The following is a 26,965-nucleotide window of genomic DNA, read 5'->3' as shown; positions in this document are numbered from 1 at the left end:
GCCCCCTGAGGCCTCGTGCTTTGCTCTCCCACACAGGCCTGGTCCCAGGTTCACAGGGCCAGGGGTCACAGCCAGCCTTGGCAAACGTGGCATCTCCTTGGAGTCAGTTAGGAAGAGGCTGAAGTGCCAGTAGGTGGGAGAACCATTGTTTCTTTCTGCCTCATCCTCATGCATTCAGAGCATATATTTTCCAGCTTCCCTCCCTCTTCAGCTCAGCTGCCCAGACTGCAGTTCTCTTCTTCCTCCCTTCTGCGAGCAGCTCTCATCTCCAGTCTGCCCCCTCCCTGAGGAAAAAGCCAAAGCCCTGTGCACCTGAGACCTGCACCCCCTGGCAGCAGGGCAGTTTTGACAATGTGAACAGCACTGCAATTCCTATTTCTTCCCTTGTCCTTCCTCTACATGCTGTGATTTGGACTGATTTTAAGCTGTCAGCATCTCACTGGCACCCTCCATTTAGTGGCCTGCCTTGTAGCTTACAAGACTGTGGGGAGCGCTGTGTCTGAGAGGTGCCTCGTTCAGGTTCTTTTAAAGTCAATCATCTAGATATTAAAAAAGTACACCCTTAGAATAAGTCAGTATCTCACTTCTTCAAGATATTAAACCCAGTAGTTTTGATACTACTTAATTATTTCCTCTTGTTTTAGGACTTCAGCAACTGCTCAGAGCAGCTGTTCAATTACATGAAATCCAACCAAATTACCCCATCACATTAATATTAAATGCATCTTAGTTAGGAAGTTAAATGGCAGAAATATTCTCCCTGAATCAAGACTATTCTCTCCTTTGTACTTAGCTAAGCATCTGCACTATAATGCCAACTCACATCTGTGCAGTTCTGGTTTAGACAGGTGGAAGGAAGACACAGAGCACAGGCAGCAGCTGGTTCTCTGCTGTGTTTACATACAGAGGCAAACTGCACACTAATAAGCAAAAAGTGACTGAAAACACATTTTATTTGCAAATACAGCAAAGTCAGTGATTCAGGAACTCTGCAGACAAACAAGAGACATCTTAAAAAGTGGCAAAATCTTCCCCTTTTAATGCTTTACTGACACATGTTTTCATTTAGTTCTAAGACAATCATTTTAATAAGATTTCCTGGGTTTATCTCTTTCCATCCTCTTGGGAACTTGCAATCTTTGAGTGGTTAACAGATTGGTATCAAGATGCAAAAAAGTGGAAGGCTGTTGGTGTTACTGTAAAGCTTATCTGAAAGTAAAAATTACTGCTCCTCTGTCCTCACCAACAGTTTCCCTCTTAACAGCTAGACTGCCTACATCTTTGTACAGAGGGTTTTCAGTTCCATCAACTTACAGACTGCTTATTAAAATCCAGTAGAAACTCTGCACAAATTTCTGGTGGGGTTTTTCGGGAACAACAAAAAGCATGTAACTGCAAAAAAGGGCTCAGCCACTGTTGTTAGGGTTGTACATCGCTGAGAAAGTGAGTTTCTCCAAAGTAGAGCCAGGAAAGCATTATGTGGGATAACCCACAGCTACCTCAAAATACAAAGAAGAACCTCACTTGTCAGCGCGTTGCCCAGTGCAACATGGGCAACAAAATGTGTGGACAGTGTCTTAGGACAGCAGTTCTACCACTGGCCTTCAGAGAACATAACTGGTCTCTGCCAGTCATGTCCTACGTCTGGAAAAACGAAAATTGACGCAGACAAATAGGACAGAAAACCTCAATGCTCCTTAAGAAGTTTCTTCTGTCCTATCACATTCACAAAACAAGTGTTCACATTGAGAAACTATGTGGCCACATCCACTGCAAAGCCTGGCTCGTTGGGACACAGCCTTCATACCCTTACAGCCATTAGCTGCAGCCAAACCCTCAAATTTCAGTGTCTGCTTACTCATAAGTTGTGGCTTTCACAGCTTCAGTTGAGCTCTGCTTTTGTAGAGGTCAAATCAAGTTACTGCAGATCTCCATAAAGAATTTGATCCAACAACTTTCTGATCCGTCATTGTACAGACAAAAATTTTCCGCTCAAGAATTAACGACATGGATTTTAATATAGGCTTTTTTTTTTTTACCATTTGAACTCAAAACTTGTATCAGAGTTAACAAGCAGTGTTTTGAAAACAAAGTCATCATTCTCACCTACACTGAGCTGTTTACAGTAATTACAGATGAGAGGATCAAGAACAGATGAATTCTGCACTGAAAAGAATCTCTATAAAAACCTGAAAGCTTCCTTAAAAGCTACTGTACTGTTAATTTTTCTTCTAACTGTTCACAAAGAGAAATCCTCTCTATTTTTAAGACAATGCATTTACAGTTATTTGCCCACAGAATTGATAACATCCCATCCCACAATTCTGATTTTCCTGCTACGGTTTTCCAAATGCCTATGATTCATTTAAAAGAGGAAGAAGAAAAGACAGTCTCAAGTGTAATAGCTGTTTTGCCAGCCCTCCTCAATGCAAAATTTGTTTGGATTAACATTCCAAAGAACTGTATTAAGAAGAAAGAAGTCACTAAGTACGAGAACACCTGCAGTACGGAAAACAAGATGAGGGATATAAACTGCCACGATCCCTCTAAGATATAACACATCTTTTTTCATCCTCTTTATACTCTATTATGTACTCTGGGTAAATCTGGTGTTTTTCAAAGACAACAAAAACAGAAGGATTTAACTCATCATCCACACAGCTGTCATAAAACCAAAGCCCATCCACAGACTTTTTTGGAGGACGAACATAGGCTGCATTCCCTTTAATATAGTCTCCAACCAAAACACGAGCCACAAACATCATGTTTCCTTTCTCCGTAGCCTGACAGTATGCATGGGAATAGGAAGCTTCTCTAGCAAAGTAACTTCCTGGAAAACAAGATGAAAATGTGGTTGTAAGTAGTATCTACAGAGACAGCAAAAACTGAGCACCCCCTTGGTTTTCAGGAGGTATCTGACACAACTTTCAGGACACTTCTTACTCACTTTACATAATATCACCAGAATTTTTGCAAGAAAAAGGATTTCACCATATAATTTTCATTCAGAATTTGCTATTTCATGAGTAATTTTTTAAAAAGCAATAAATATAAGCTCACTAAAGGTACTGTGTGTTATGATGAGAGGGATAGACAAGAAAACATGAGGACCTTTCATGATCACACTGAGGGAATGCACACCCTTCTTGCTCCCTGCCATTAATTTTTCTTGCAAGTTCAAATTATGACCTCAAGCACCAGAAGATCTCACCTACAGCAAACCCCTATATCAGTTCTCTGGACATCTTGTGAGAAAACTTACCCCCACACAAAGCAAATCCCAGCCCTGTTCAGAAGGAAGGAAGATCGTAATACCTATTCATACCTTTTTTTTTTAACCTTCTGTAGTTAAAGACTTCAGGACTTTGATTGTTCCGCTATCAGGAGAGTCTGAGTAGACATCTAACGCACAAAGTCACTTCCTACATACCCATTCCATAGTTAGTTCCATTTTTTCCACAAATTCTCCAGTCAAAATTCTGAGCGCAGATGGTTTCCGTGAAGGAGGTGTTGGTTCCATGAAACAGGAGCTTTTCCTGCACTTCCTTTCCTCCATTCTCCCTTTTCATCTTCTCCTTTTGCCTGACAAAAAATGCAAGGGAGGAGAATGTAAGCCATGGAAGAAAAGGGAGAAAGAGATTTAAAAAAAAAAATCAAAAAAAGAAACCTCAAACAACTTTATATGTCCTTGTAAATGTCAGCTGGATGAGATTTCCAGCCTGCCTTCTCTCAGCTCGGAAGATGAGACAGACCAGCAGTGTGATGAACAAGTACAAGATAAGCACTGTATTGATACCACTGCTAAGCAATTCTAGATAATTCTGACTTTACTCAATGAATTTAAGGAAACATTGACACACGTCTCCACTGTACCAACCTTTTGCTCCTTTGTAGGGTCCTACTGATTCTGCTTTAAGGTCTCCTGTTCCTTCCCACCCTGACTTTCAGTGAAGTGGAGGCAGCAATAACCATGGAGCCTCCATGCTTCCACAGTGGCTGAAAGCTACAGGCAGCTTGTTCTTTGTGCCAACACCCTGAGCTCCTGCACCTGGGGAAGATCAGTGTTGCTGAGGAGACAGGGCCAGGAGAGAAATCGAGCCTGCTTTCACTACTGCAGACCTCACTGATGTAAGCCAAACTAAGCTATGAACAGGATCAAAAGTGGAATCACAACAAAAGGCTCAACTAGAGTATTTCCCATCACTATTCCACAGCCTCCAGATAACCCTCAGGTTTTCAGAAGCTGTTGAAGTGGACAAGACAGTAATATTCTTCAGAAAATGATCAGCTACAAAATAAGCAGGGCCAGGGTGAGGGAAGAATCCTTCCAACACGTAAATTAAGAAGTGAAAAGTTAAAAGCAGTGGACTGAAATTTGTTAATTGAGAACTTAACTGTGATGGTGGGGAGGCCCTGGTACAGGTTGCCCAGAGAAGCTGTGGCTGCCCCATCCCTGGAATTGTCCAAGGCCAGGTTGGATGGGGCTTGGAGCAACCTGGGCTAGTGGAAGGTGTCCCTGTCCATGGCAGGGGTGGAACTGGATGAGTTTTAAGGTCCTCCCAAACCAATCTACTCTATAATCCTATGGACTAAGCAATGTTAAATTCTGCCTGCTTAGCTTAATTATCTCATTGGAGTAGGATAAAAAATATGCACTATTACATGTTTTGAAGTCTCCTGTGTTTTGCTAGATGAAAAGGTTTTATGCAATCATTAGCAGATAACTTCCTGGGTTCCGTCACTTTGCAGGGGAAAGCACAAATTTCAGCAGTATTTTTACTCCATTACAATTCCATACAGTCCTTGAATACTTACTCTTGTTTTAAACTAGACAACCGTGCAATGCAACAGCTTAATCTTCTACCCAATTAATGTGAATCTGGTTGAGCCCCAGCTCACATCTATTGGTATCTAGCTTGGTATCTACCTAGAGTTCAGTATCACTGATGCAGATGTTGAAAAGCAGAAAGGAGCCTTAGAACTCAGAGATCATGAAATTCAAATGCAAGGATTCTTTCTCAGTGAGTAATGACTTCAGTCAGCAAAAGTACCTTAAATAAATGTGACTGGAACAAAAAGACCCAGGCAGCCTTTAGCTTTTTTAGCATTTCATATACTCTAAACAGACAGGGCATGTGTGCAGCAGGCAGTTACTGCTCAATCCCTCAGACAATCACTATTCCACATCCCAGTGGGTATGCTCATCCCAGTTTTGTGTCACATGTCTTTCTCTCCGTGCTCCTCTCCCCCTCTTCCAGGGAACCATGCAAAAAGAACCTCCCCACAGGAGCATGACATTATACAAAAGGCCTCAGACACTAATTTCACTCCTGAAACTGCTCCTAAGAAGGAATATGCTAAAGCACAGGTGATAACCTCCTTTCTTTCTTAGAAAGCAGATACAGGACACCTTGTTCTTGGAGACTCCCTCCCTGTAAGGATAAGGAAACAAATACTAACCACTGAAACACCTTCCAGAGGGATGGATTCTGAATCCTCTGTATTTTAAGGATGCTGTAGGTTTTCATAGTCTGATGGAACAGCTGCTTTATTGTGTTGTACTCAGGGGTCACACTACTGATCACCACTGCCTATAAAATACAAACCAAGCATAAGATGACATGAGGCTTCAGTTGGCTCGTAAAGTGCCGAAACCTTATTAAAGCAGGTACACTTCCAGAAGGGTCCCCGAACTATGCTTATAAGGGTAATGTAATGCTTTAAATAGTGACTATGTGAATAATTAAATAATAAGTAAATCATTATGTCACTCCTGCTTTGCAAGGACACCTCACCTCTCTTCAGAAAGGATGCTGAAAGTATCAGTTACAGGTTTATCATCTCCAAGAGTTGACACTTGCAATGTTAAATCTCAATGAAACAGAAATCACAAAAAAGAAAACTTGACTGATTATTCCAGATAATGTCAGTTTTATATCTAAGGCTATTAAGAACAAAAGATGTTAGATAACAGTATCGTTTGTAACCAGACATTTATGGGAGCTTCGGAAACAAAAAGCCTATACACCCTCCTGGCATTGTAATGCCTTAACTTTTCAAAGTTAGAACTTGGAAAGCTGCACTTAGAGACATAAGAAAAAAAGCTACAATTCTAGACAAATGTGACACTAAGTACCTGCTTAAGCAAATACATCTCCTTTCCTGAAGGCAGCTAAGTCTATTAATCTATTTTCTTTTATTTATCTATTTATCCCTACTTTTCATGTTTAAAGATCTGTCAAGAAATGCACGTTTTCCCAATGAAAAGTTAATGCAAAATACAATTAAAACATTATTTGAACTCTTCTGCTTGCTTATGTGATACATAAATTTTCCATTTTTTCTCCAAAGTAACCCATGTCTTTAATCTTCTGGAATTAATGTTTATCTCCATAAACTGCAAAGGCATGATGCTGGCAGACTGATGTCACCTTTCCACTTTACCACAGCCCAAGCCAAGTGGGGACTTAAGATGCTATGAAGTGAAATGCCCAACATCCCACGTTCTAAAGTGCTTTAAGCAGGAAAGCTGGAGCCATTCTAGAGGGTAACAGGAAGCCAACATCTTGACCTACCAGGCAAAACATTTGAGAAGGCTGAGTTTGGAGAGAATATAAAATAGGACTTGTATTTCACAGCTGCATAAAGAAGTGTTTTTTGGACACCACGTCGAGCTTGTGCATTAAGTACTTACTAATGAAGAGACCTGTCACAGGGAAGTCTATGAAGATTAAAGTCAGCTGCACAAGAAAGAACCATTTCTTTGAATTCATTTAAAAGCCTTAATAAGGTTGAGCGAAATTTCCCATGTCTCAATAGGGGTGTGTTTTCCAAAACTGCTTTACAACACAACACATAAAAGAATTGGGATGAGCAAAAACTGATTATCTGCACACTCTGTGGCACCACAGCTCAAGCTGCTCACCATCACCTACAGGATGAAAATTATGTCATTATACTTCAGCACTACATCTTTTATTTAGAATCAGAGAATAGTTTGGGTTGGAAGGGACTTTAAGTCTATCCAGTCCCACCCCCTGCCATGGGTAGAGACACCCAGGTTGCTCCAAGCCCCGTCCAACCCGGCCTTGGAACTCAGCCATTCCAGGGATGAGGCAGCCACAGCTTCTCTGGGCAACCTGTGCCAGGGCCTCCCCACCCTCATAGGGAAGAATTTCTTCCTAATATCCCATCTAATCCTATTCTCTGTCAGTGTGAAGCCATTCCCCCTTGTCCTGTCACTCCAGGCCCTTGTAAGTAGTCTCTCCATCTTTCTTGAGGGCTCCTTCAGGCACTGGAAGCCACAGTTAGGTCACCCTGAAGCTTCTCCAGCTGAACAATCCCAGCTCTCTCAGCCTTTCCTCCCAGCAGAGCTGCTCTGTCCCTCTGTTCATCTTGGTGTCCTACTCTGGACTCGCTCCAGCAGCTCCGTGTGGGGTTGTCCTCATTTCCCCAAGGATGCTTCCACTGCTACGAAAGGGTCATAGCACCATATTGCTGGTGCAAGCTGATACTTCATAACTACACAACTTTATCACTGTTTTTCACCTGCAGTCCTGAAAAGGAAAATCCTATTCAGTGTGAGCATTTGCTGTCCCATTATCAAGGAGAGGAGTTCCTGAGGCAGCGCAAGAATCACTGGCCTGACAGTAATTTCCATTAGTGTGTGACTGTACAAGCACAGTACTCTGTGATATCACGCCATGAGCTCTGCTTCTCTTGGAGTTTGGAGGGAACAGAGTTTGTATTTGTGACAGTGACATGACTAGAACAAGTCTAATACAAAAAAAAGCCTTTTTTCTAGCATGCTGTAGTACTTCCACAAACTGTGCTGCTTTTCCAGAATGACTGCTGGATGTAGTAAACTAAAAAACACCTACACGTTTTGGTCCTGGTAGACCAAATAGGAACATACACTTTTGGCTGACAGTGGGTTTGTTTTGTTGAAGAGATCACTTCAAATGTTCTCTCATTTTATTGCTGTAGCCCTTTATTTCTGCCAATCCTGGAGGCCAAGGTCTATGCTCAGATCTGTGACGTATGCAACAGTACTGGAGGATATACAGATTTCCTTTCCTATATTTCCAGTCCAAACTTTATCTACCAACAGCCATGACAGCATTACTGGGCAGCTGATTTAATGGTTTGTAGGGTCTAGTCTCAGTCCAACTTCTAGTGAAGGAATATACACTTCATAAAAGCCCTTTGCTTAACTGGTCCACCGAGTAACCAAGGTAAGACAATTTTTAATTTTAACAGTGAATCTTTTTTTCTCAAACTTGGCAAGTTTTGGGTTTGCATGTAGATAAATGGCTAAAATGCAGATGAAGTTCAAGGGAATTTGGCATCTTTTTCTTGGGAGATCAGCAAGATCTTCAGCACGCCCCCCAAGAAATCACTCCTGTCCCTTTTCAGCATCTACATAGTTACAATTGATTCAGTTAAGCTTTGAATCCTGCCTTTCCATCAGAATTACAAGTATAGAAAGAAAAAAGATACCTTGTATCCCAAGTCAGGCAGTGCAGATTGATCCCAGTGGCTAGGACAGGCTTGATTTGGAATAGAAGAATCCCTCTGGCTATTTGCAGAAAGAAAATTAAGTAATTATTAATTCTAGTACTGCTCTAAACATTGAAATTTGCAGCATTCCTTTTAGACAATTTCTGCATTTAAAAATTAACAAGATAAACCACAAAGAAACTGGGAAATGGCCTCAGACTGTGAGCTGGGCTTCGCATGCTGCCACTCAGTCATCACAGGCCTCTTGCACTTGCTTTTCTAAGTAGCAACTGTGGACGTAGTACCTGGAGTAACATGTACCCCAGATGCCCAGTGATGCACCAAGCCAACAGTTTGTGATACAGCCTCTGTTCGGTGCCAGGGATGTGCTTTGTGCTTTCTCCCAGCAGCAGCTGTGTTCTTTGCACCATTACTGACACCACTGACAGCCATTTTGCCCTGAACCTCTGAAATATAACAAAAACCAACATAAAGAGCATAATTTACCCTTTCTTTATCTTCTGCACATCTTCAGAAGACACAAATTTTGGTCGCCTGCAGACCTGTCTTCTAGTTTTAAAAGCAATGTTTGTCTGGGTCATTTCTTGAGGAGAAAAAGAACAGGAAAAAAAATCATGAATAAATCTACAGGATGGGGTCAGTAATTAAGGACAGGCATTCTTTAATGGAAAGTCCATATTCATTACCAATTCTACCTGATGAAGAGTAGTTGCACAAAGCCTGTGTAAGCTTCTTGTCCTTCCTGTAACTGTGAACCTGTGCCTATCTTGCTTGCTCCCTCGAGTTCCTCATGCTCTTTAAATGTTGCTCCAGCAGCACAAAGATGCTTGATTTGTACTTTTTACCATCCACAGAATTAATTCACTTTACTTAAGGTTTACTATGACTTTTTGTTTCTGGTCATATGTGAGTCTGGAAAGTGTCAAGGAATAAGGGGGAAGGTTACTTTTGTAAGGAATTTCCTCTGGGCCATCACTACCTCACTTCCCCTTCCAATAAGTAAAACTGGTAGTGTCAGGAAAGGAAGCCATAGCTTGTAAAAGCTGGGAGAGTTTGCAAGTTAAGTCTTTGTACAGCACTGCATAGTTGTACACAAGAACCTTTAAAATAAGTACCTTTAAAATTGAGGTTGTAATGATGCTGACCAGCCTGGAAAGATATGGTGGCATCTGGATCTACTTGATACAAATTCTCAAGAACAGCAGAAGATGGTGAGTCCACACTGTCCCCTTCTCCCTTTGTGGGAAGAAGAGAAAAAAAAAAAAAAAAGAGAAGGAAGAGTATCACAGTCAGGACTAAACCCTGGATAAATCACTTGGGTAGAGAAAAACGAAAGGCAAAGAGTAGGATGAAGAGAATCTACTCAGAACTATGGTGGCCTGAAGCATGAGTACAGAACATTTATAACATAGACACAAATACGTAAGTAGTAATGACAGACACAAGTGTATCCTGTAAGAAGTTGTGTTGGTTTGGGCTGGGGTAGAGTTACATTTCTTCCCAGTAGCTGGTAAGGGCTGTACTTTGGGTTTGTGCTGGAGCAGTGCTGCCAAAACAAGGATGTTTTCCTTATTGCTGAGCAGGGCCTGCACAGAACCAAGGCCTTTTCTGCTCCCCCCCCCACCCCACCAGCGAGGGGCTGGGGGGCACATGGAGTTGGGAGGGGACACAGCCAGGACAGCTGATCCCAGCTGGCCACAGGGACATCCCAGACCATGTGAGGTCATGCTCAGCACATAGAGTTGGGGGAGAAGGCAGAAGGGGAGATGTTGGAAGTGATGGCGTTCGTCTTCCCAAGTCCCTGTGACTGTGATGGAGTCCGGCTTTCCTGGGATGGCTGAGCACCTGCCTGCCATGGGAAGTAGGGAATGAATCCTTTGTTTGGCCTTGCTTGTGTGCACGGCTTTTGTTTTACCTACTAGTCTTTATCTCATCCCACCAGTTTTCTCACTTTTACCCTTCTGATTCCCTTGCCAATCCCATGGCAGAGGAGGGAGCGAGTGGCTGTAAGGGCTGAGCTGCCATCAGGGTGTGACGGCTGCACTCGGCTCCTTACCAAACTAGTGTTTGTTTGGTTCAGGCTCCAAAGGAAGTAATGGCCTAGGCCATGACAAGGCCATGAACTTTTCCAGTTCCAACCTGTTCTCTGAAAACCCACAAAGGCACAGGGTGACATGGTGAGCATTGATGCATATGAGCTTGGAAATGAACACTGACCATGTGAGTAACACATGAATAGCAGGTGGTTGTTCCAAGACTAATCGGTCAAGGAGTAAAGAAAGTTGCAGGTTTAAGGAGTTTCACATTTCTCTTTTATTTTGCATGTAATTTAATTCTGAGCCAACCACTTTATTCCACAAATAGGACAGCCTGAGTGAACTGGTTTTGAGCGCACCCTGCTAAAGAGTGAGCTGCACAGCAGTGGTCTCTCCTAGAGCTGGGACGCCTCTCAAGTTTACTCCTTGAGGCTGAGGCCTTTACCAACTGCACTATATCCAAGATCTTTCCCTGCATACTTTTCCAAGTCCCTGGATCACCTTTGTGTTCTACCATTTGCACAGATATACTGTAAAGCATATGAGGAAAACCCATTTGCCTTGGGGGAAGCTGAGATTCCTTATTTCTTTTCCTGCATTTTTCAGATAGATTAGTTTCTCATCAGAGGACCTGGCCATCCAAGGGAAAAGACTGCATTTTATCTGAGAGAGCAAAGCAACCCCTGCATGTTCAAGGAAGCAGGGCAATGATTTGAAGAGAGGGAAGTACTTTGCATATATCTTAAGGACAGTGTATACATGTTCAATCTATGCAGAAGCCATGGATAACTCCAAAACGGAGTTCCCTTCCCTCCAGCCTGTCAGCATTTTATTACATCTCTTGTGAACACCTGTAGCTTTGCTGCCTTACCTGACACTATAAAATTCAAGCACAAGGATTCACTGAATTAAACCTGCTGAGTAAAGGGGAGTGGGGGGAGAGGCTCCATATTCCTGTAGAAGTGACTCAAAGCACAGGATATAAACTCACCTGTTCTCCATATTCAATCCACTGGCCTTGGTTATTCTTCCAATACCATATCCACTGTGTGGTCAGTACGAATGTGGGTTTTGTGACTGATGATGGTGTAGAGAGGCGCCGAACTGGAGAAGAATAGCAGGTCATTGTCTGAAAGTTAATGTTCCTGCTTGCTATGCTGTAAGGAAAAATCCAGTTAATCTTTTATCCTCTAACCCTCTGTTTAGGCTTGTGCAATTTTCTTTTAATATAATGTCACTGAACTTAATGTCACTTTAATATAATGTCACTGAAATAAGAGTATTTTCCACAGCACATGGCAGCTCTGAAAACCATTTCCAAGCTTTATAAGCAAACTGAGGCCTGGGAGACATGGAATGCCATGTCAATCACTGGCCATATGTGGCAATGCCAGCTTTACAGACAGCATAGGACTACAAGTACAGCATGGCAAAAGGTACTTTGCAATAAGGAAAGTTTCCAGTTTGTCTCAGTACAAAACAAGAATTTCGTAAGTACATGCAGCTTATCAACTTTGTTCTTTTCCTGTGGTTAGTTACAAAGGATGCAATCACAACCATCACAGCTGTGAGGTCTGCAATTTGTATTCATCACTGGAGCTACATGGGCTCTTACTCCTGCGAGGCTTGAAAAATTAACTCCCAGGCAGGAAGACTTTGAAAGCAACCTCCTCTTGCGAATCTTGCTTGTGATCTGCACCATCCGGCAAGATGCAGTTCAAAATCATCTGTTGCCTTAAGAGGCATGGGCCAAAATTACTATACACTTTTCAAAGGTGAACTTGGGGTCTCCTATGAATCCAGGGGCTTTTCAGAAAGGACTTAAAATAGAAAAAAAAGCAGGAAAAAAAAGAGATGTGCTGCTTACACAAGGGCCATCTCATAAAATGTCTCTAAGCACATGACAGATATTACTATTATTATTATTATTATTTTTTGTTGTTATTTTTATTACGCATACTAGGTGTAGTAGGAAAAGAACAGCCATAGAGAAGGACCAGCTCTGATATGTTTTTAAAAGGCCTAACTTCATTACTGTAAATAAATTATGATTCATTATTTGAAATGCTGATATTCTAAACACTGTATTCCACTCTCTTTTTACTGTGCAAAGCTTTAAAAGTAAGATATAGTTATTTTTAGACATAAATGGGGTGATATTGTCGTACAATCACTTTTACTTTGCTTTTTAAAAGGAAAAATCCTCATTTGTACATCCTCCCAGATTCTGAGAGGCTCAGTAGCCAGAAGTTATGGAAGTCAGACATCTTTGGAAGAAAATGGGAGTTTTTCCACAGGGGTTCAATCACAGTACTCCAAGCAAGGAGTCCAGCATCACTATACCTGCTGGTTTTTGGGTCGCAATAGGCCTTTTCAATTTCCTCCATCATGGAAAGGTCATTCCAGGTGATCCCATCATATATCTCCCATTTATATGGCAAATGGTAATGAACAGATTTGCATTTATCTGTAATGAGATCAGACATCATAGTTGAATTCTTTAATCATAACACAGAGAGCAAAACAACAAAACCCAAAAAGGAATCAGCAGTTTTTACACCTTGAGGCTTTCTCCCTGGGCTTTGGTATGAGCAATGAAGACAGAGTGCTGAAAACAGAAGGGGGGGGTGTTTCTCCAGTGAGTGAGAAGGCACAATTGCCATTGACACTCCATATGCCACCACTAGCCCAAGCCACTGAGCAGTCGTGCTCTCCAGTGACTACATTACATTTTATAAAGCTTACCCTTATGTTTGCAGTACTTCCAGACATAGAACACACAGATCTCATCACAGTTAACTTCTTTGTTGTCCTTTGAAGCTTCAGCAGAGGAATCGTCCTTTTTATCTACGGGAAAGAACACATCAGTCCTTATTTGCTCTAAGAGAAAGACACTGCCTTTCATACTTCATCCCAGAAATAACAAAGATTTGACTGCAGTAGCCAAGTCAAGCACTTTCAGGATCTGACTGTCCCCTACACAGCTCACCACACGAGTCAGGGCTTTGTGACTGAGCGATAAACCCTGACACTGGAGGAAGTTTCAGTGGAGAAGTGCAAGGGCAGTGTCAGGAAGAGTAACATAGGGTGTGGCTGACCATGGTTCCTGGAAAGCAGCCGACTTTGTCTCCCCACCAAGGGGTCCAGAGAGTGGATAAATGGCATTGTCAGCTCAGCAGATCGATGGGGGGTAGAAATCTTTCTCCCTGAGTTGGCCAGACCAGCATGGGGGGAGCTCAGCCCAACACAGAAGTACTAAACCTAAAGAACTAACAAAAGAATTCTCAAGACAGCAACAGGCTTCAGCTGGCTTCAACCCTTCCCAGAGACTGGGGACACCCAGCTTTGAGACAATGAGCATATTATACAGACATGTAATGGGAGTGACATTAGCATTGTGATTGAACTGTGCATTGCAACTGCTACGTTTTGGTAAGTAAACATTTGTATTTTGTTTTTTGTTTCTAGTGGAAACTCTACTACATCAGAAATGTCACTGTACTGGACTTGGCTAGGATAAGATGTAATTTTCTTCATATGCTGTGTTTTAGATTTTTGACCAAAACAATGCTGGTAACACCCTGATAAGCCCTAGCTTTTACACAGCATCAAGGCCGCCTCCGTTTCTCACCCTGTCCCCAAAGTGAATAGACTTGGGGGTGCACAGTAGGTTGGGAGGGGACACAACTTGGGAGAGAACCCAAACTCACCAAATATTACATACCATATAGCATAATGCTCAGCAATAAAAGGGAACAGAGGGAGTTTTAGGAGGGTTAGCTCTCTTTTGCTCAGGAACTGGCTAAGCATCAGACTATGTGCGAGAGGTGGTGTGTGACTGCCTTTGCATCACTGCTTTTGCTTTGTTTTCTTCTTCTGCTTATCCTTCGGGGTTCTTTTCCCTCTCCCATCTTGACCCTTAAGCTTTTTTGTTTTTATTCTTTCTTTTCTCTTCCGCATCCCACTGGGGGTCGAGGGGAAGTGAGCAAGTGCCTCTGTGGTGCTCACTGAGGTTTGTCCACAACACCTGTGTACCATCGATTGTCTTCACATAAGGTCAAGACTGGATGGTTAGAAACAACCTGTACCTTCATCTTTACCTCCAGCTCCTGTTGGCATGAAAAGACTGAATGAACAGCACTGCTGGGCCAGCTCAGCGAGCTGGTAGTATCCCAATCTGTGTGGAGAATTATGTCCATCACACATAATTTTGCTCCACTGCTGATACAACAGATGAGTAATAACAGTTACAAACCCTAGCTAGTCACAATAAGCTGGCAATAAGCCAGTCACTCAATAGCTATTTTGCATGCAGTATTGTAGGTAATAATAGTGCAGTTCTCCTACATCATTCAGACATGACTTAATTCCTGAAAGTAGATAATGGCAGAGAGGAAAAACATATGTACACGTTGCAAGAAGCGAAATACAAAAGCTGATTCCACATGGAAGCAGCTGGTACTAATCGCTAGATATTTACCTTCTGGAGATGGCACGTGGAGTGTGGAGTCCACTGTTTGCAAAGGTACCTTCGGTTCTTTACTCATTGTAACTACTGTTTTTTTCAAACAATTTCCCCTTGGTTTGTAGTTGTGTACTGAAAGCACCAAAAGGATGATGGGGTTTAGCTGAGAGGTTTCTACCTCTATCAAACTCAAAATCCTATTTAAGCGCAGTGTTTCTTACAACTTACCATTTCCCTTCTTCAGTTCCCTGTTGAACTCCATGTGCTTATAATCATATATAATCTGGAGGTTCGAAGCTATTTTCCCATCAATGCCTCCAGTTTCCAACACTCTCAGTGCATGGCCATCCAAGAGGTTATGGGACCTCATGCATGGAAAAAATCTACATTCCCCCTGGAGAAAATGTCGACAAACATGAAGCTTGTTGCAGTTGTTTTGCTGCATGCAGACACCACCTTTTTTGTTGTAAAACTGGCAGGTCTAGAAGTGGGGAGGACACAAGATGAAATGGAAAAGCACATTAGAATCTTTCATTGTTCTATAGGCATGCAGCTTTAAGAGCAGAAAAATGGTGACTAAAAGGCATGTGGTCACTGTGACTTCTTCAATCTAGACAGATTCCTTGCACAGAGGAGCAGGTATTTTAAGCCGATTCATGCATTTTTGGTTTTGAAGTTGTGCAGTTTTTGTTTCAAGAAAAGCCAATCCAACAAGCATAGAAGTGCCAAAAAAGGATGCAAGACAGTTGCATAAAACTGAATTTGTACTTCCTATTTGTAAAGCTTATTCTGCATTGAAGATTTGGGCTTCCAAAAATGATCAGAAGAATGCTTTGAGATTAGAGTACCTATGGAAAAAGCAAAGCACTTCTTTATTCCTCTAGTAATCAAAAAAGAGATAAGCAATGAATCAGACCCAGGGAACAAATCACAGACCAAAAACTCCTTCATATTGTCCACCAAGCAACACAGCAACATTTTTGCTCCTGAAGCACAGGAGTAGCCTGTAAGAAGAAAGCTTCTTTGAGGAGGACACACAGCTGTCTGGCAGACACATCATACCAGGACTCTCACAGGTCCCCTCCCAACCCCTCTTCCCACCAGGAGAGTTTTTATGGTGCATTGAAGCTGAATATATATAGATGTATATATCAGTTAGGGAATTATAGATCGCTGGGATGGCAGTGCTTGGAGACTGAAAAATCAGGCCAGTTTCAGCTGCAAAACAACTATTCACTGGATTCATAGTGTCTGTCACACAGCCTGAGCTTGGACTTAAGAATTACAGAAAAAAGCATAAGATTTACATAAAACACTGGTTTCAGGGGCCAGAGCACAGGAATTGCTTTGGTGCTCAAGAGAATAGGGAAAAAAAGCAACTAAAATAGAGAATCAAGTAATAACTGAAAGAGTATTAGAAACACAAACATTTTGTATGGAGTGTCCATTACACAAAATAACACTTTAGGTTAGTGAAAATTGCAGCCACTTAAATGTCAATCTGAAGCTCTCAGAGTTTTAAGGACACTGAATCTGGCTGAGAACAATTCTACAGAGCATCAGGAGGAACATGAATTAAAAGATCTTAGTATGCAGGATGAAATTTTTACACAGGAACATCAGAATAAACTACCAAACCAGAAGCAAGTGCTGCCTCAGTGAAGTAAGTGTCCTGGTTTTGGCTGGGATAGAGTTAATTTTCTCTGTAGCAGCTGGTACAGTGCTGTGGTTTGCATTCAGGATGAGAAGAATGTTGATAACACAGAATTGTTTCAGTTGGTGCTGAGCAGGGCTTACTCCAGTCAAGGACTTCTCAGTGTCTTGTGCTGTGCCAGTGAGCAGGGGCACAAAGAGCTGGGAGAAAGTATGGCCGGAAAGCTGATGAAACTGGCCAAAGGGATATTCCACACCATAGAACGTATATACCAGTATAAAAACTGGAGGGAATTGGCCGGGAACCACCAATCGCTGCTCAGGGACAGGTTGGGCATCAGTCAGCAGGTGGTGAGAAATTGTATTGTGAATTACTTGTTTTTCTTGGGCTTTATCATCTCTCTCCTTCTCATCACAGCTATTATCAGTATATTTTATTTTCTTTCAATTATTATAGTATTCTTATCTCAATCCACAAGTTTTACCTGTTTTCCAGTTCTCTTCCCCATCCCACCAGGGTGGGGGAGAGAGCAAGTGGCTGCATGGTACTTAGTTGCCATCTGGGTTTAAACCATGACAATAGGAAATGCATTATTTAGCTACATCAAGAAAGCAGCTGTCCCTTGCATTTGCCAAGAAACAAATAAAAAACCAAAACAACAAGAAAACAAACAAACAAAAAAACCAACCAAACAATAAAACAACAAACCAACCAAAAAAAAAAAAAAAAAAAAGAAGGTGAGGAAAAGTGTGAAAAACCCCTGATGTTGTGGTGCTGTTGTGGGTTTCTTCCTTACCCTGCACCCAAGTTCAAGTCACAGAATACCAAAGTGTCCCCTTGCTTGAGAGCTCTGTACATGCCATGTCCTTAGACACACAACCAGTAGCATTTCTAAGCAGAAAACAGCCAAGTCAGTTTTTTGATCCCTCTTCCCAGCTCTCAGGTTTATGAAGGGCCTCCATCAATCGCGGTTTTCTCTTGTTTTTGCTATTTTACTGCATGATAGGAGTTAAGGTGCTCAATTAGAGGTAATTAATGATGCCTGCCAGGGGTGGGGGCTGAACAGATCCACAGTAAGAGCGTAAAGGTAATACCAACCAATGATGGTTGCTACTATATGTTCATTATTGGGAACAATCCCCCTTGCTTATCACCACCATGCTCCTTGAATCTGCCTGCACAACATACTACAAAATGCTACACACACAAACAAACAAACAAACAAAAAACCACAAACAAACAAACAAAAAAACACCACTATTTTGTCGAAGTCCTGCACTGTCACAGCAGGGAGTAAAGAAACAACAGAGCTATTATGTCAAGAGATCTGTGGAGATTATAAGCTGCAAAAGACAAGGGTAACAGGCATTACCTACCTTGAAGACAGTACTGCCCTTATACACACACATAGACCCAGAATGGAATGTTCAGCCGAATTTAACAAAATTGATGACTGGCATACAAACTGGACAAAGGTAACTCCGTAGAAAATTACTGTATGAAAACTCAGTTCAGTTTGGAAGAGGCAGACTTTACACAAAAATGACTGCAGACATTTGGTCATTTTCTGATAGATTTTTCTCACTCCCTTATACCTTCATGCACCAAAATGTGCAGGCCTAGGTAGACTGGAAAAGGAAATGGGACCTCACTTCCTAGTCTCCATCATCTCTTGGAGAAGAAGCAACAAACCGAGTTTTTGGTCAGACCTCTTAGCCTGTAAGCATTACAATTATTGTGGTCTTTCAGCTGTATCTTGCTTACCTCACCCTTTGTAAACCTATAATGAAGCTGACATTTTTGTTTGCTTGTTTTGAGGAACTTTATGGACTTTATATTGTTTCTTCTGGTGCTTTCACACATAGCCATCCCCATTCCTGATTCATTCAGACTCATCCTGTTACATTTAAACAGGTTGACATTGAGATCAGAACTCCACATTGTTATCCTCTCCCATTCCTAGTGAACAAAAAGCTTTTTTTAAGACATCAGTACTACTCACATCAGGGAGGAAGAAAGTGTCGTTTTGAAGAAGCAGGATTCGCAGCTCATTCTCACTGAGGCCAGACAAATCATGTTTTCTTAGAATTTTTTTGTTCTCAGCATTGGTGATGTCATGTGAGTACTTGCAAGAGCTGCAAGAAAACAGACAGACATATCAATGTTTATTCCATGAGTCGGGCTGATTTAAAGAAGAACCTCAGAAAACGTGCAACTTCAAAAAAGCCGTGAGGGTAAGGGGGCTTAGCAAAAGTCTTTGTAAATGTTTAGGTGGTCTCTGCAATTAGCCAGAGAACAGACCAGACAGCATAACTCCTCTGTGAAATGCAGTAGCATTATCATCCCCATTTTAAACACCAACGTGGCCACACCACTTTAAAAAAACTTAGCAGCACAAATTTGAAGCCAAGTCTGTCTATCCCACACATTCTTCACCTCCAGTAAAATACAAGTCAATGCCACATGATCAGAACAGCTGGAGGGAAAGTTAATGTTAGAGCAATACACCAGAAACACTGCAGGTTGCAACACCTTTGATTTTGTGAATGTAAAAGGTTGTTGTCCCCGGGATGGCATGCAAGGACAGATGCAAGAGTCTAGGAGAGCAAAACTAAGAGATAATGAAGCTGAAAGCAACACAAGTTGTTATCTTTGCTTGCTGGGAAGTTTGGTTTTTTAAAAACAAAACAAACAAACAAAAAACCTCCTCCCCCCAAACAAAAAAACCCAACAAACTGAAACCAAACAAGAAAATACAGCTTCATGTTCTGCTCACTAACAGGTGATTTGATGCAGCCTTAAGACTAGACATACTAATCTAGCAGAAGTACCTGTTAATTTACCAGACTCCAGATAAAAGCCTATGATCCCTTTACTCTTTCAGCCTCTACTTAACTTTTGAAACTCACCTTGTGAAAGCTTTTTTACCTCAGGCTGTGTCTGATCCAGTTCTTCTGTACAGACACTTGAGTAGATATTTCTCCCCTGACCCCTCTACCTGTTGGACACATTGCTTTGTAAGCAAATAAACAAGGATGCAAAGTCTGAAGGGCAGAAGTGTGCCTTCTTAGATCCTGAGAAACATTCTTCTAAGGCTATTAGGTGCTGTAGGCACTCAATAAATAGCTGGGAAGGTAGGTAAGCCTACAGAGTACTTGAAGTGTGAGCCATCACCAGTGTTCCTCCACAGTCAACTTCAGATTCCCCCGACAGTCACACTACATTACTTGAGTCCATATTTCTAAGTCAAAGATTAAAACACTCCACAAATACAATGATAACTGAACAACTGAGTTCAATAACACATTCAGGAAAGAAAAACAAAACAGTGGAAAGCGACTTGCGAGACATTAGTTAAAAACAAGATTAACTGGACTAAAATTGTGATTCCACTAAATAGAAGACCACAATTACTTGTAAAGATGTTTTTCTTTCCATGGATTCTAAAACAAAAAGGATGCAAAGGCTGGAAGCAAGGCTAGATTTTACCTTATCAGTTAAAAAATTCTCTCTCTCTTGATCTATGTGATTGACCTAGCAGTATTTCTGTCCCCTCATTTTAATCAACCTTCTTCCCATGAAAGGCAAACTCTTCGCTTTATTAATTTTTAACACATACCAAGGTGATTTTAAATACTTAGTGCTATTGAGAGGACAGAGCGGTTTATCATTACTAAGGGAATCACCTTATTGCACGTTTTAATTCACCGAGTCATCCAGCATGAGTACCTACAAGCGCCTGAAGGCATTTCTAACAGTGAATCCCAGGGAAGCTCATCGTTCTGTCAGTAATGCAACAAAGAGTAAGAAAATCTTATAATCCTAGTGGTTTGCTAGTACCACTCAAAGACACAGCCTTTCCCCTCTAAGCTCTTCAGCCATCTATTTTATTGGGGCAGAACAGGAAGGATCCGGTGGGATACCAGCAGGTTATTAACACTGCAACAGTACAAGACCTGGGGCTTATGGGCTTAAACTGCAAATTCTTCCATCAGAGCTCACTATTGCCACTGATTGTCACAGGAAAGCTTCTGGGTTCCTTCTTCTGCATTTGCTTTTGTTTTCCTTTATCTTAATGTTTTTAAACTAGGTACCACCTTTGCGTGCCCTGCCCTTCCCGGGAGTCCTCCGTATTCCGGAAGCCGGGACTGATGTATATGGGCGATCAAACAGTGCCTCTCACATAAAAGTCTGTAAGCGAAGCGGCTAGTTGCAGCAAAATTCAACGTTTGTAACTCTGGAGTAAAACCAGAGGGCATGCAACACTTTGCTTTTTACTTTGGATAGAAATACGTGTAAACCATTTCATCCAGATGCTGAGGGACGGGTGTGGAGGCGAGTGGATTTATAACAAAACAAAACAGTCGTAATACTGACAAAGAAAACCAGGCTTTAGAAAACTGCCACCTATCTCGGGCACTTCGGCCTTTTACCGACTCCGCGAGGGCAGGACGCGAGTCCTTGCAGAGCCAGGATCTCCCAGCCCGTGGCTGTGCCCGAGGGGGACCACTGCCCTCTGTCCCCGGGGCAAGGGGTATGCGGGGTTTTGGGGGCATCCCTCTCCCCCTCCTTCCCCTCCCCTCGGGCTGCCCGTGCCCACCGCGCTCACCTGGGCCCCAGGTGGCACTTGCCCATGAGGTTTTGCTTGCAGAGGTGCAGCCGCTCGCAGCCGCCGCCGCACTCCCTGCGGGGACAGACCCGCACGTCAGACACGGCCAGGACCTCGGCGCCGCCGCGCAACATCAGGAAGCGCCGGGGGCCCGCCGCCGCCAGCGTCTCGGCCAGCTGCGGGGCCGACAGCCCGGCGTGCTGCTGCAGCTCCGGCAGCCCCAGCCGCCCGCCCTGCGCGCACAGCGCCCTGGTGAGGAAGCAGCACACGGCCGGGTCGCTCATCCTGCCCTCCGCCTGCGCCGGCCGCCGCGGGACGGCAACGGCACCGGGAGCGCCGTGGGACCGGCAGCGGGCGGGACCGAAGGCGGGAGCGGGGCTCCGCCGCCCGGCCGCGCTCGGGAGGAATCGAAAACGAAAGCGCGGCCGCGCCTATGGCAGGAGGCGGGAAACCGCCCAGCCTGGAGGCTTCCTTGGCTGAAAATCACTCGGGAAACAAATAATGCAAGAAGTGATTGAAAGGAGTGTGGGGTTTTCGTATAATTTAGAATCACGGAGTGGTTTGAGTCGAAAGGCACCTTAAAGCTCATCTCGTTCCACCTTCCACTAGCCGAGGTTGCTCCAAGCCCCGTCCAACGTGGCCTTAAACACTTCAGGGGTGGGGCAGCCACATTTCCTCACCTCCTTGCTGACTTGGCCTCCCTCTACATAAACCTAACATGAATTTAGTGCAGATCATTAAGCGTATAATGCAGGAAAAAAAACATAGCGTACCCAAATAACTGTAGTATTTATGTAGGAATGCCATTACTTTTCTTTGTTCCCAACTAACGGTCAACTGCTGATCAGTGCTGGTTGCAGCAGCTGGTCCTGGCAGGGCTGTGAAGCTCTGCTGGTTTTGGCTGGGGTGGGGTTAATTTTCTTCACAGTGGCTGTGTTTTGGATTTGTGCTCAACACAAGGTTGATAATAGAGATGTTTTTGTTACTTCTGAGCAGGGTTTACACAGAGCCAAGGCCTTTTCAGCTCCTCATATTGCCATGCTGCCAAGGAAGTTGGAGGTGCATAGGAAGCTGGGAGGGGGCACAGTTGGGACAGGTGACCCCAAATGAGCCAAAGGGATATTTCATACCATACAACATCATGCTCAGTATATGAAGTTAGGAGCTGGGGGGAGAAGAAGGAAAGGGGTGACGTTTGGAATGATGGCCTTTGTCTTCCCAGGTCACAGCATGATGGGGCCCTGCTCTCCTGGAAATGGCTAAACACCTGCCTGCCCATGGAAAACAGTGAATTAATTCCTTGTTTTGCTTTGCTTGCGTGCATGGCTTTTGCTTTCCCTATTAAACTGCCTTATCTCAACCTATGAGTTTTCCAGTTTTTACCCTTCCGATTCTCTCCCCAGTCCTGCCAGGGAGTGAGCAAGCATGGGCTTGGCTGCTGGCTAGGTTAAACCATGACAGAAGCAGAAATGCCGTATTGCTGTTAGTGTCGAAGTAGGGCTGGGGCTGGGAACAAGCACAGCAAATACTGAATCAAAAAGATGGGGAGAGGGTTGAGGACTAAATCCGTTTGAGATGAGCTTTCACACTGCAACTCGTTGGCAATGCAAGCTTTGGGAACAGTAAGTATCTATCAACTGCTACCTCTGGATCAGGAAGTTACCCTTGAAAATAGAGTGAATAACAGCCTGTGTTGCCTGTTGCTGATGCCTGATTTAAAAGGCATGTGAAACTACACAGTCACAGTCACTGCTCAGGTCATAGAGAGAAAACCACTTCCAGGAATAAGGCCAAGGTGGGACTGCCTGTGGTTTTGCTCTTTCTTTGTTGCTGAAGGTTATATAGCGATCTTTTCATTGTGCATATTTCCTCATATCCGCCCACTTGCTATGATACTTGAACAAATTAAATAATTTTTGAAAAACAATAGAAAAACGAGAGGCAGAAGGAGAAGTTTGCCACGTTTGTCAGGTCTAGGTTTAGAAAAGTAAATTGATAATTCTGGGCTGGATTATGCTCTGGGTGTGGATACATCCATTCTCAGGTTGTCAACAGATTGTCAAGGATGATAAAACTGAGATCCAAACTCAAGGTAGTTTCAGAACTGACTGATAAGGTAGAAAATTATTCAAACATTGAGTCAGCAATGTATTGCCAACTTCAATGAGTAGATGAGTCAGGCAAACTGTACAATAATTTGCTTATATTTGTCTTTTGTTTTTCAGACAGTTCAAATGAAAACATACTTTTCTGCATTAATCTACTCAGAAATCTGAACTACTGGTCTGAGGAGCTTTACTTTAGGAAAGTAAAGCAGAAAGAAGCTGCAAATACAGTCTTGGCAAACATGTTCTATTCTCCACTTAAATACATTCAAAAAGGGTTTTGGTTCAGGCCTGAGTGAAAACAAGCAAAGAAACATTGGGAGATTTATCCTGTTTGTTGGTATGTTTTGCAAATATAAATGCACCAGTACTTGACTTCCTTAACTACTTCAAACAGAACCAGTTTATGTGAAACAACACAACTGAGTGAGGCAAAAGGCATCACTGAATGAAGGAGTCCCAAATCAGTGTTATTTTTAGAGGGCAGTGAGTAATTCCAGCCTTGAATATCAAGTCTTTGTTTAAGTTAGACCCTGCTGGAAAAGTAGCTGGATTGCTGCAACCTTTTGCTACTGTTTAAAATGCAATCCCAATCTTTCTCTTTGATGTCCTCTACTTGCAGCTGTAATATCTCCTTGTTTGCCCTGCCTCTGGTATTCAGCTGACTCCGTAGTAAGTGAAATCAGCTTTCAGAGACTTGAAACTGAAATTTTGATTCATATGAGCAAAGTATGAATGGGTGTGTGAGCAAGCACCAGAAGAAACAGCAGAACAAAGGTTAAACAAATGGCCTCGACTGATAATCAAAAACACAGCAGTAAAGGCAGTAAAATCGAGAAATGGTTTCTCTCAAACCAGGAAAATCTGCACTCTGGAGCATAGAAAACTTGTTGGAGGAAGATCCTACCATCTGACAGCTGGACATGGCAGGAAGATACAGCACACCACAAATGCCATTTATTTCCTGTTGGTCCAACTGGAAGCAAACCATAAAGAGAGGAAGCACAGAAAATGGGCAAAGAAGTTCCATGAGGTGCATGGAGGCAGAAGTATCTGCACTGTGAAGCACAAGGATGCCACCACAGTCAGTGCTGGGTCCCACTATCTTTCATACCTGTTAGTGGGCAGAAAAGACCCCTCCAAGGCAGCTTGCCACTGGCAGTGAAAACTAACACAAGAGATACCAAAAGGGTGGGATAATTGGTGCCCATCTTCCCTTATGCTGCTTGCAATGTGGGTCCTGGAAAAACCCATGGAGCACACGCACGCCTCAGGAGCTGTGAGTATAAGGTTTTGACAGCATGAACCAAGTTGAATATTGAGTTGTTTGACCACTTTCCAGGATGAAGAGCCCTGCTACACTGGCTCACCCTGATCTCTTAGGGTGATCTCAGACCCTCTCTGTGGGCTCTGGGGCTCTGCGGGGCTGGGATTAGGAGGTTAGAGTGGGAGTTGGAAAGTTTGATGGCGGCGGAGCTGCTGCTGAGAAAGCAGAGCTGGCAGTGAAATAAAGCTTATGGATCTGGGGCTGAAATCACTGAGGGGCTGGGACAGAGACTGGGGCTAGGATAGGGATGGTTGTCTTGGGATAGGGACTGTAGGGCTGGAGCTGAAATTACTGTAGGGCCTGAGCAAGCAGAATTGCTGATTTTTAATGCACAGCCTCAGAAACAGGGGGGGTTGGAGGTGCAGTGCTGCCCGCAGCTCCTTTGTGCCAAGGCACCAGTAAGCTTTAGCCCTGCCCCTGATTTCCCAGGCCATGGCAGGGAAGGAATGTTTTGAGGTAAAAATGAGGGCCTGGATCATGGACAAGTAGGAACAACCTTGGGGTAGAACTTGGGGGTAGAATGTGCAATGAAAAAGGAATATTTTGGAGGTAAAATTGGAGAGAATCTTGAGGGGCAGAATGAACTTTCTGGCAACAGGGAACAATTGGAGCCTGTGAGGACTTATCAACTGGCTTCCTGTGACGGTAAAAGAAGAGCTGCCGTGCCGGGAACAGTTTGTCCCTGGAGAGCACAGTGCTGGAATAGGGGTGAGACACAGTAAGCAGCTTTTTTTCTTATGTTGGGTCAGCAGGAGGTGGAGGTCAGAGGTCGGGAGGTGGGTGCCTGCCCGCGTCGGGGTGTGTAGTGTGAGTCTGCAGACAGAAAAAGGGGTTAAGGCCGTTGGTGCAAGTTGTGTTGGCAGAAGGCAAAAAAGTGGCAATAGTGGCCCTGTGGTGCATTTCATCTGAGGTCTGTGGTGGGTTTCATGTGCAAAGGCAAAATAGGGGGGGGGGGGTTAGGTATTGTTTAGCCAAGATTTAGCCAGTGTCCCAGGGTGGGGTTGGATCCGTATGTGAAAAAAGCAGGTGGCATTCTGGGCGAGCGCTTTCCCCGCTCGGGCGCCGCGGGGTGGGCGGAGGGGGCCTTTAAGAAGGCGGAGCCGCCGTGCTGGGGAACGGCGATGCTGGGGCGGCTCGGGTAGCGCAACTGGATCTCAGCACCGGGGAAATGGGAACGGGGGAGAGGGAAAAGGGGGAGAGGGGAATCGGGGAGAGGGGAATCGGGGAGAAGGGAACCGGGAACAGGCGCATCCCCGCCGAGCCCAGGCGGGAGAGGCAGAGGCGCTGCGGGCGCTCGGCCTCGGCAGGCAGCGCTTAGGCCGGCAATCAATTCCCTCGGCACCCCGACTCCCCATGGCCTCGCTCGGCAGGGCTCGCCAGGAGGGCTGCCAAGTTGGCGCTGGGCTCCGAACGGAAGGCATCTGAAACTGCTGCTTCTGATGATAAAGGGTGATCAAAATATAAAGCAATACAAGATTGTAGCCTTAGTTGCTTACTAGCTAATTTTTGGATAGAATTAGGATAGAGCCTTGATTGCTTATGCTAACTCACAGACAGGATATAGTTAAAAACCTTATAGTTTAGATAAGGGGCTTTGAAGCTCATGAGAAAGAGACCTTGAACGTTGATAAATAGATGCTCCTGGAGAAGATACCAGTTTTTAATTAATTGGACAGTGCCAACTCAGCAATTCTTAGCAAAGGTAGAAAGTTCAGGCTGAGGAAGACTTCTTCCTTCCTCCAAAAGACCCCCAAAAATCACCGAAAGAAAACCCCAAGGGAGTGTTCCAAGGCGGAGTTATAGGAGTGGTGTATGTTAATGATCCCACTTTTCTGGAATCTGCTAACACAGCTAATGCATATGTAACACAACTAATGTATATGTAATATTATACTGCATAAAAGGAGCTGAACAAAGGCAATGGGTGTACGTGATTGGAGGAATTATCCCGAATGCACCTGGCGCTGTGACTGAGGTGGTGGTCTGCCTCTCCTGGTGGGAGTGAAATAAATAAATAAATGAAAGAAAATTAAAAATAAAAAAAAGAAATAAATGAAATAAAAAAGGAAATATACAAAAGAAATTAAAAAAAATTAAAAGCAAGAAAACCAAAAGGAAATAAAATTAATAGTCAAATAAAAGCGAAAAAAAATTCTTGGGGACCCTGTTTACTACCCGTCCTCCTCCTTCCCCCCCGCACTCCGAACCCTAAATTGGGGGTCACGCCTCAAATGTGAGGAGGGGACCCC

General features: G+C 43.4%; 1 protein-coding gene across 4 annotated transcripts; it reads right to left on the bottom strand.

The window, feature by feature from the left end:
- Positions 1-935: 935 nt before the first annotated feature.
- Positions 936-21,583, bottom strand: LOC126644232 (zinc finger CCCH-type antiviral protein 1-like). 4 transcript variants are annotated; one of them, XM_050323298.1, is made up of 13 exons: positions 21,285-21,583; positions 18,678-18,810; positions 15,250-15,502; positions 15,037-15,153; positions 13,302-13,403; positions 12,900-13,023; positions 11,548-11,713; positions 9,636-9,756; positions 9,007-9,103; positions 8,500-8,578; positions 5,461-5,591; positions 3,431-3,582; positions 936-2,830 (listed from the first exon to the last, which is right to left on the bottom strand). In XM_050323298.1, the coding sequence occupies exons 1-13, from the start codon at positions 21,566-21,568 to the stop codon at positions 2,547-2,549; spliced, it is 2,043 nt and encodes a 680-aa protein (XP_050179255.1). In that variant the 5' UTR covers positions 21,569-21,583; the 3' UTR covers positions 936-2,546. The 4 variants fall into 4 exon arrangements, with proteins under 4 accessions (XP_050179255.1, XP_050179256.1, XP_050179257.1 ...); XM_050323299.1 differs by having other exon boundaries at positions 15,250-15,415; XM_050323300.1 differs by lacking the exon at positions 15,037-15,153.
- Positions 21,584-26,965: the final 5,382 nt, after the last annotated feature.

The sequence above is a fragment of the Myiozetetes cayanensis genome, unplaced genomic scaffold (assembly GCF_022539395.1).
Source record: "Myiozetetes cayanensis isolate MyiCay16 unplaced genomic scaffold, myiCay2020 scf3, whole genome shotgun sequence".
Taxonomy (NCBI): Eukaryota; Metazoa; Chordata; class Aves; order Passeriformes; family Tyrannidae; genus Myiozetetes; species Myiozetetes cayanensis.
This window is presented reverse-complemented; position numbering and strand designations above follow the sequence as displayed.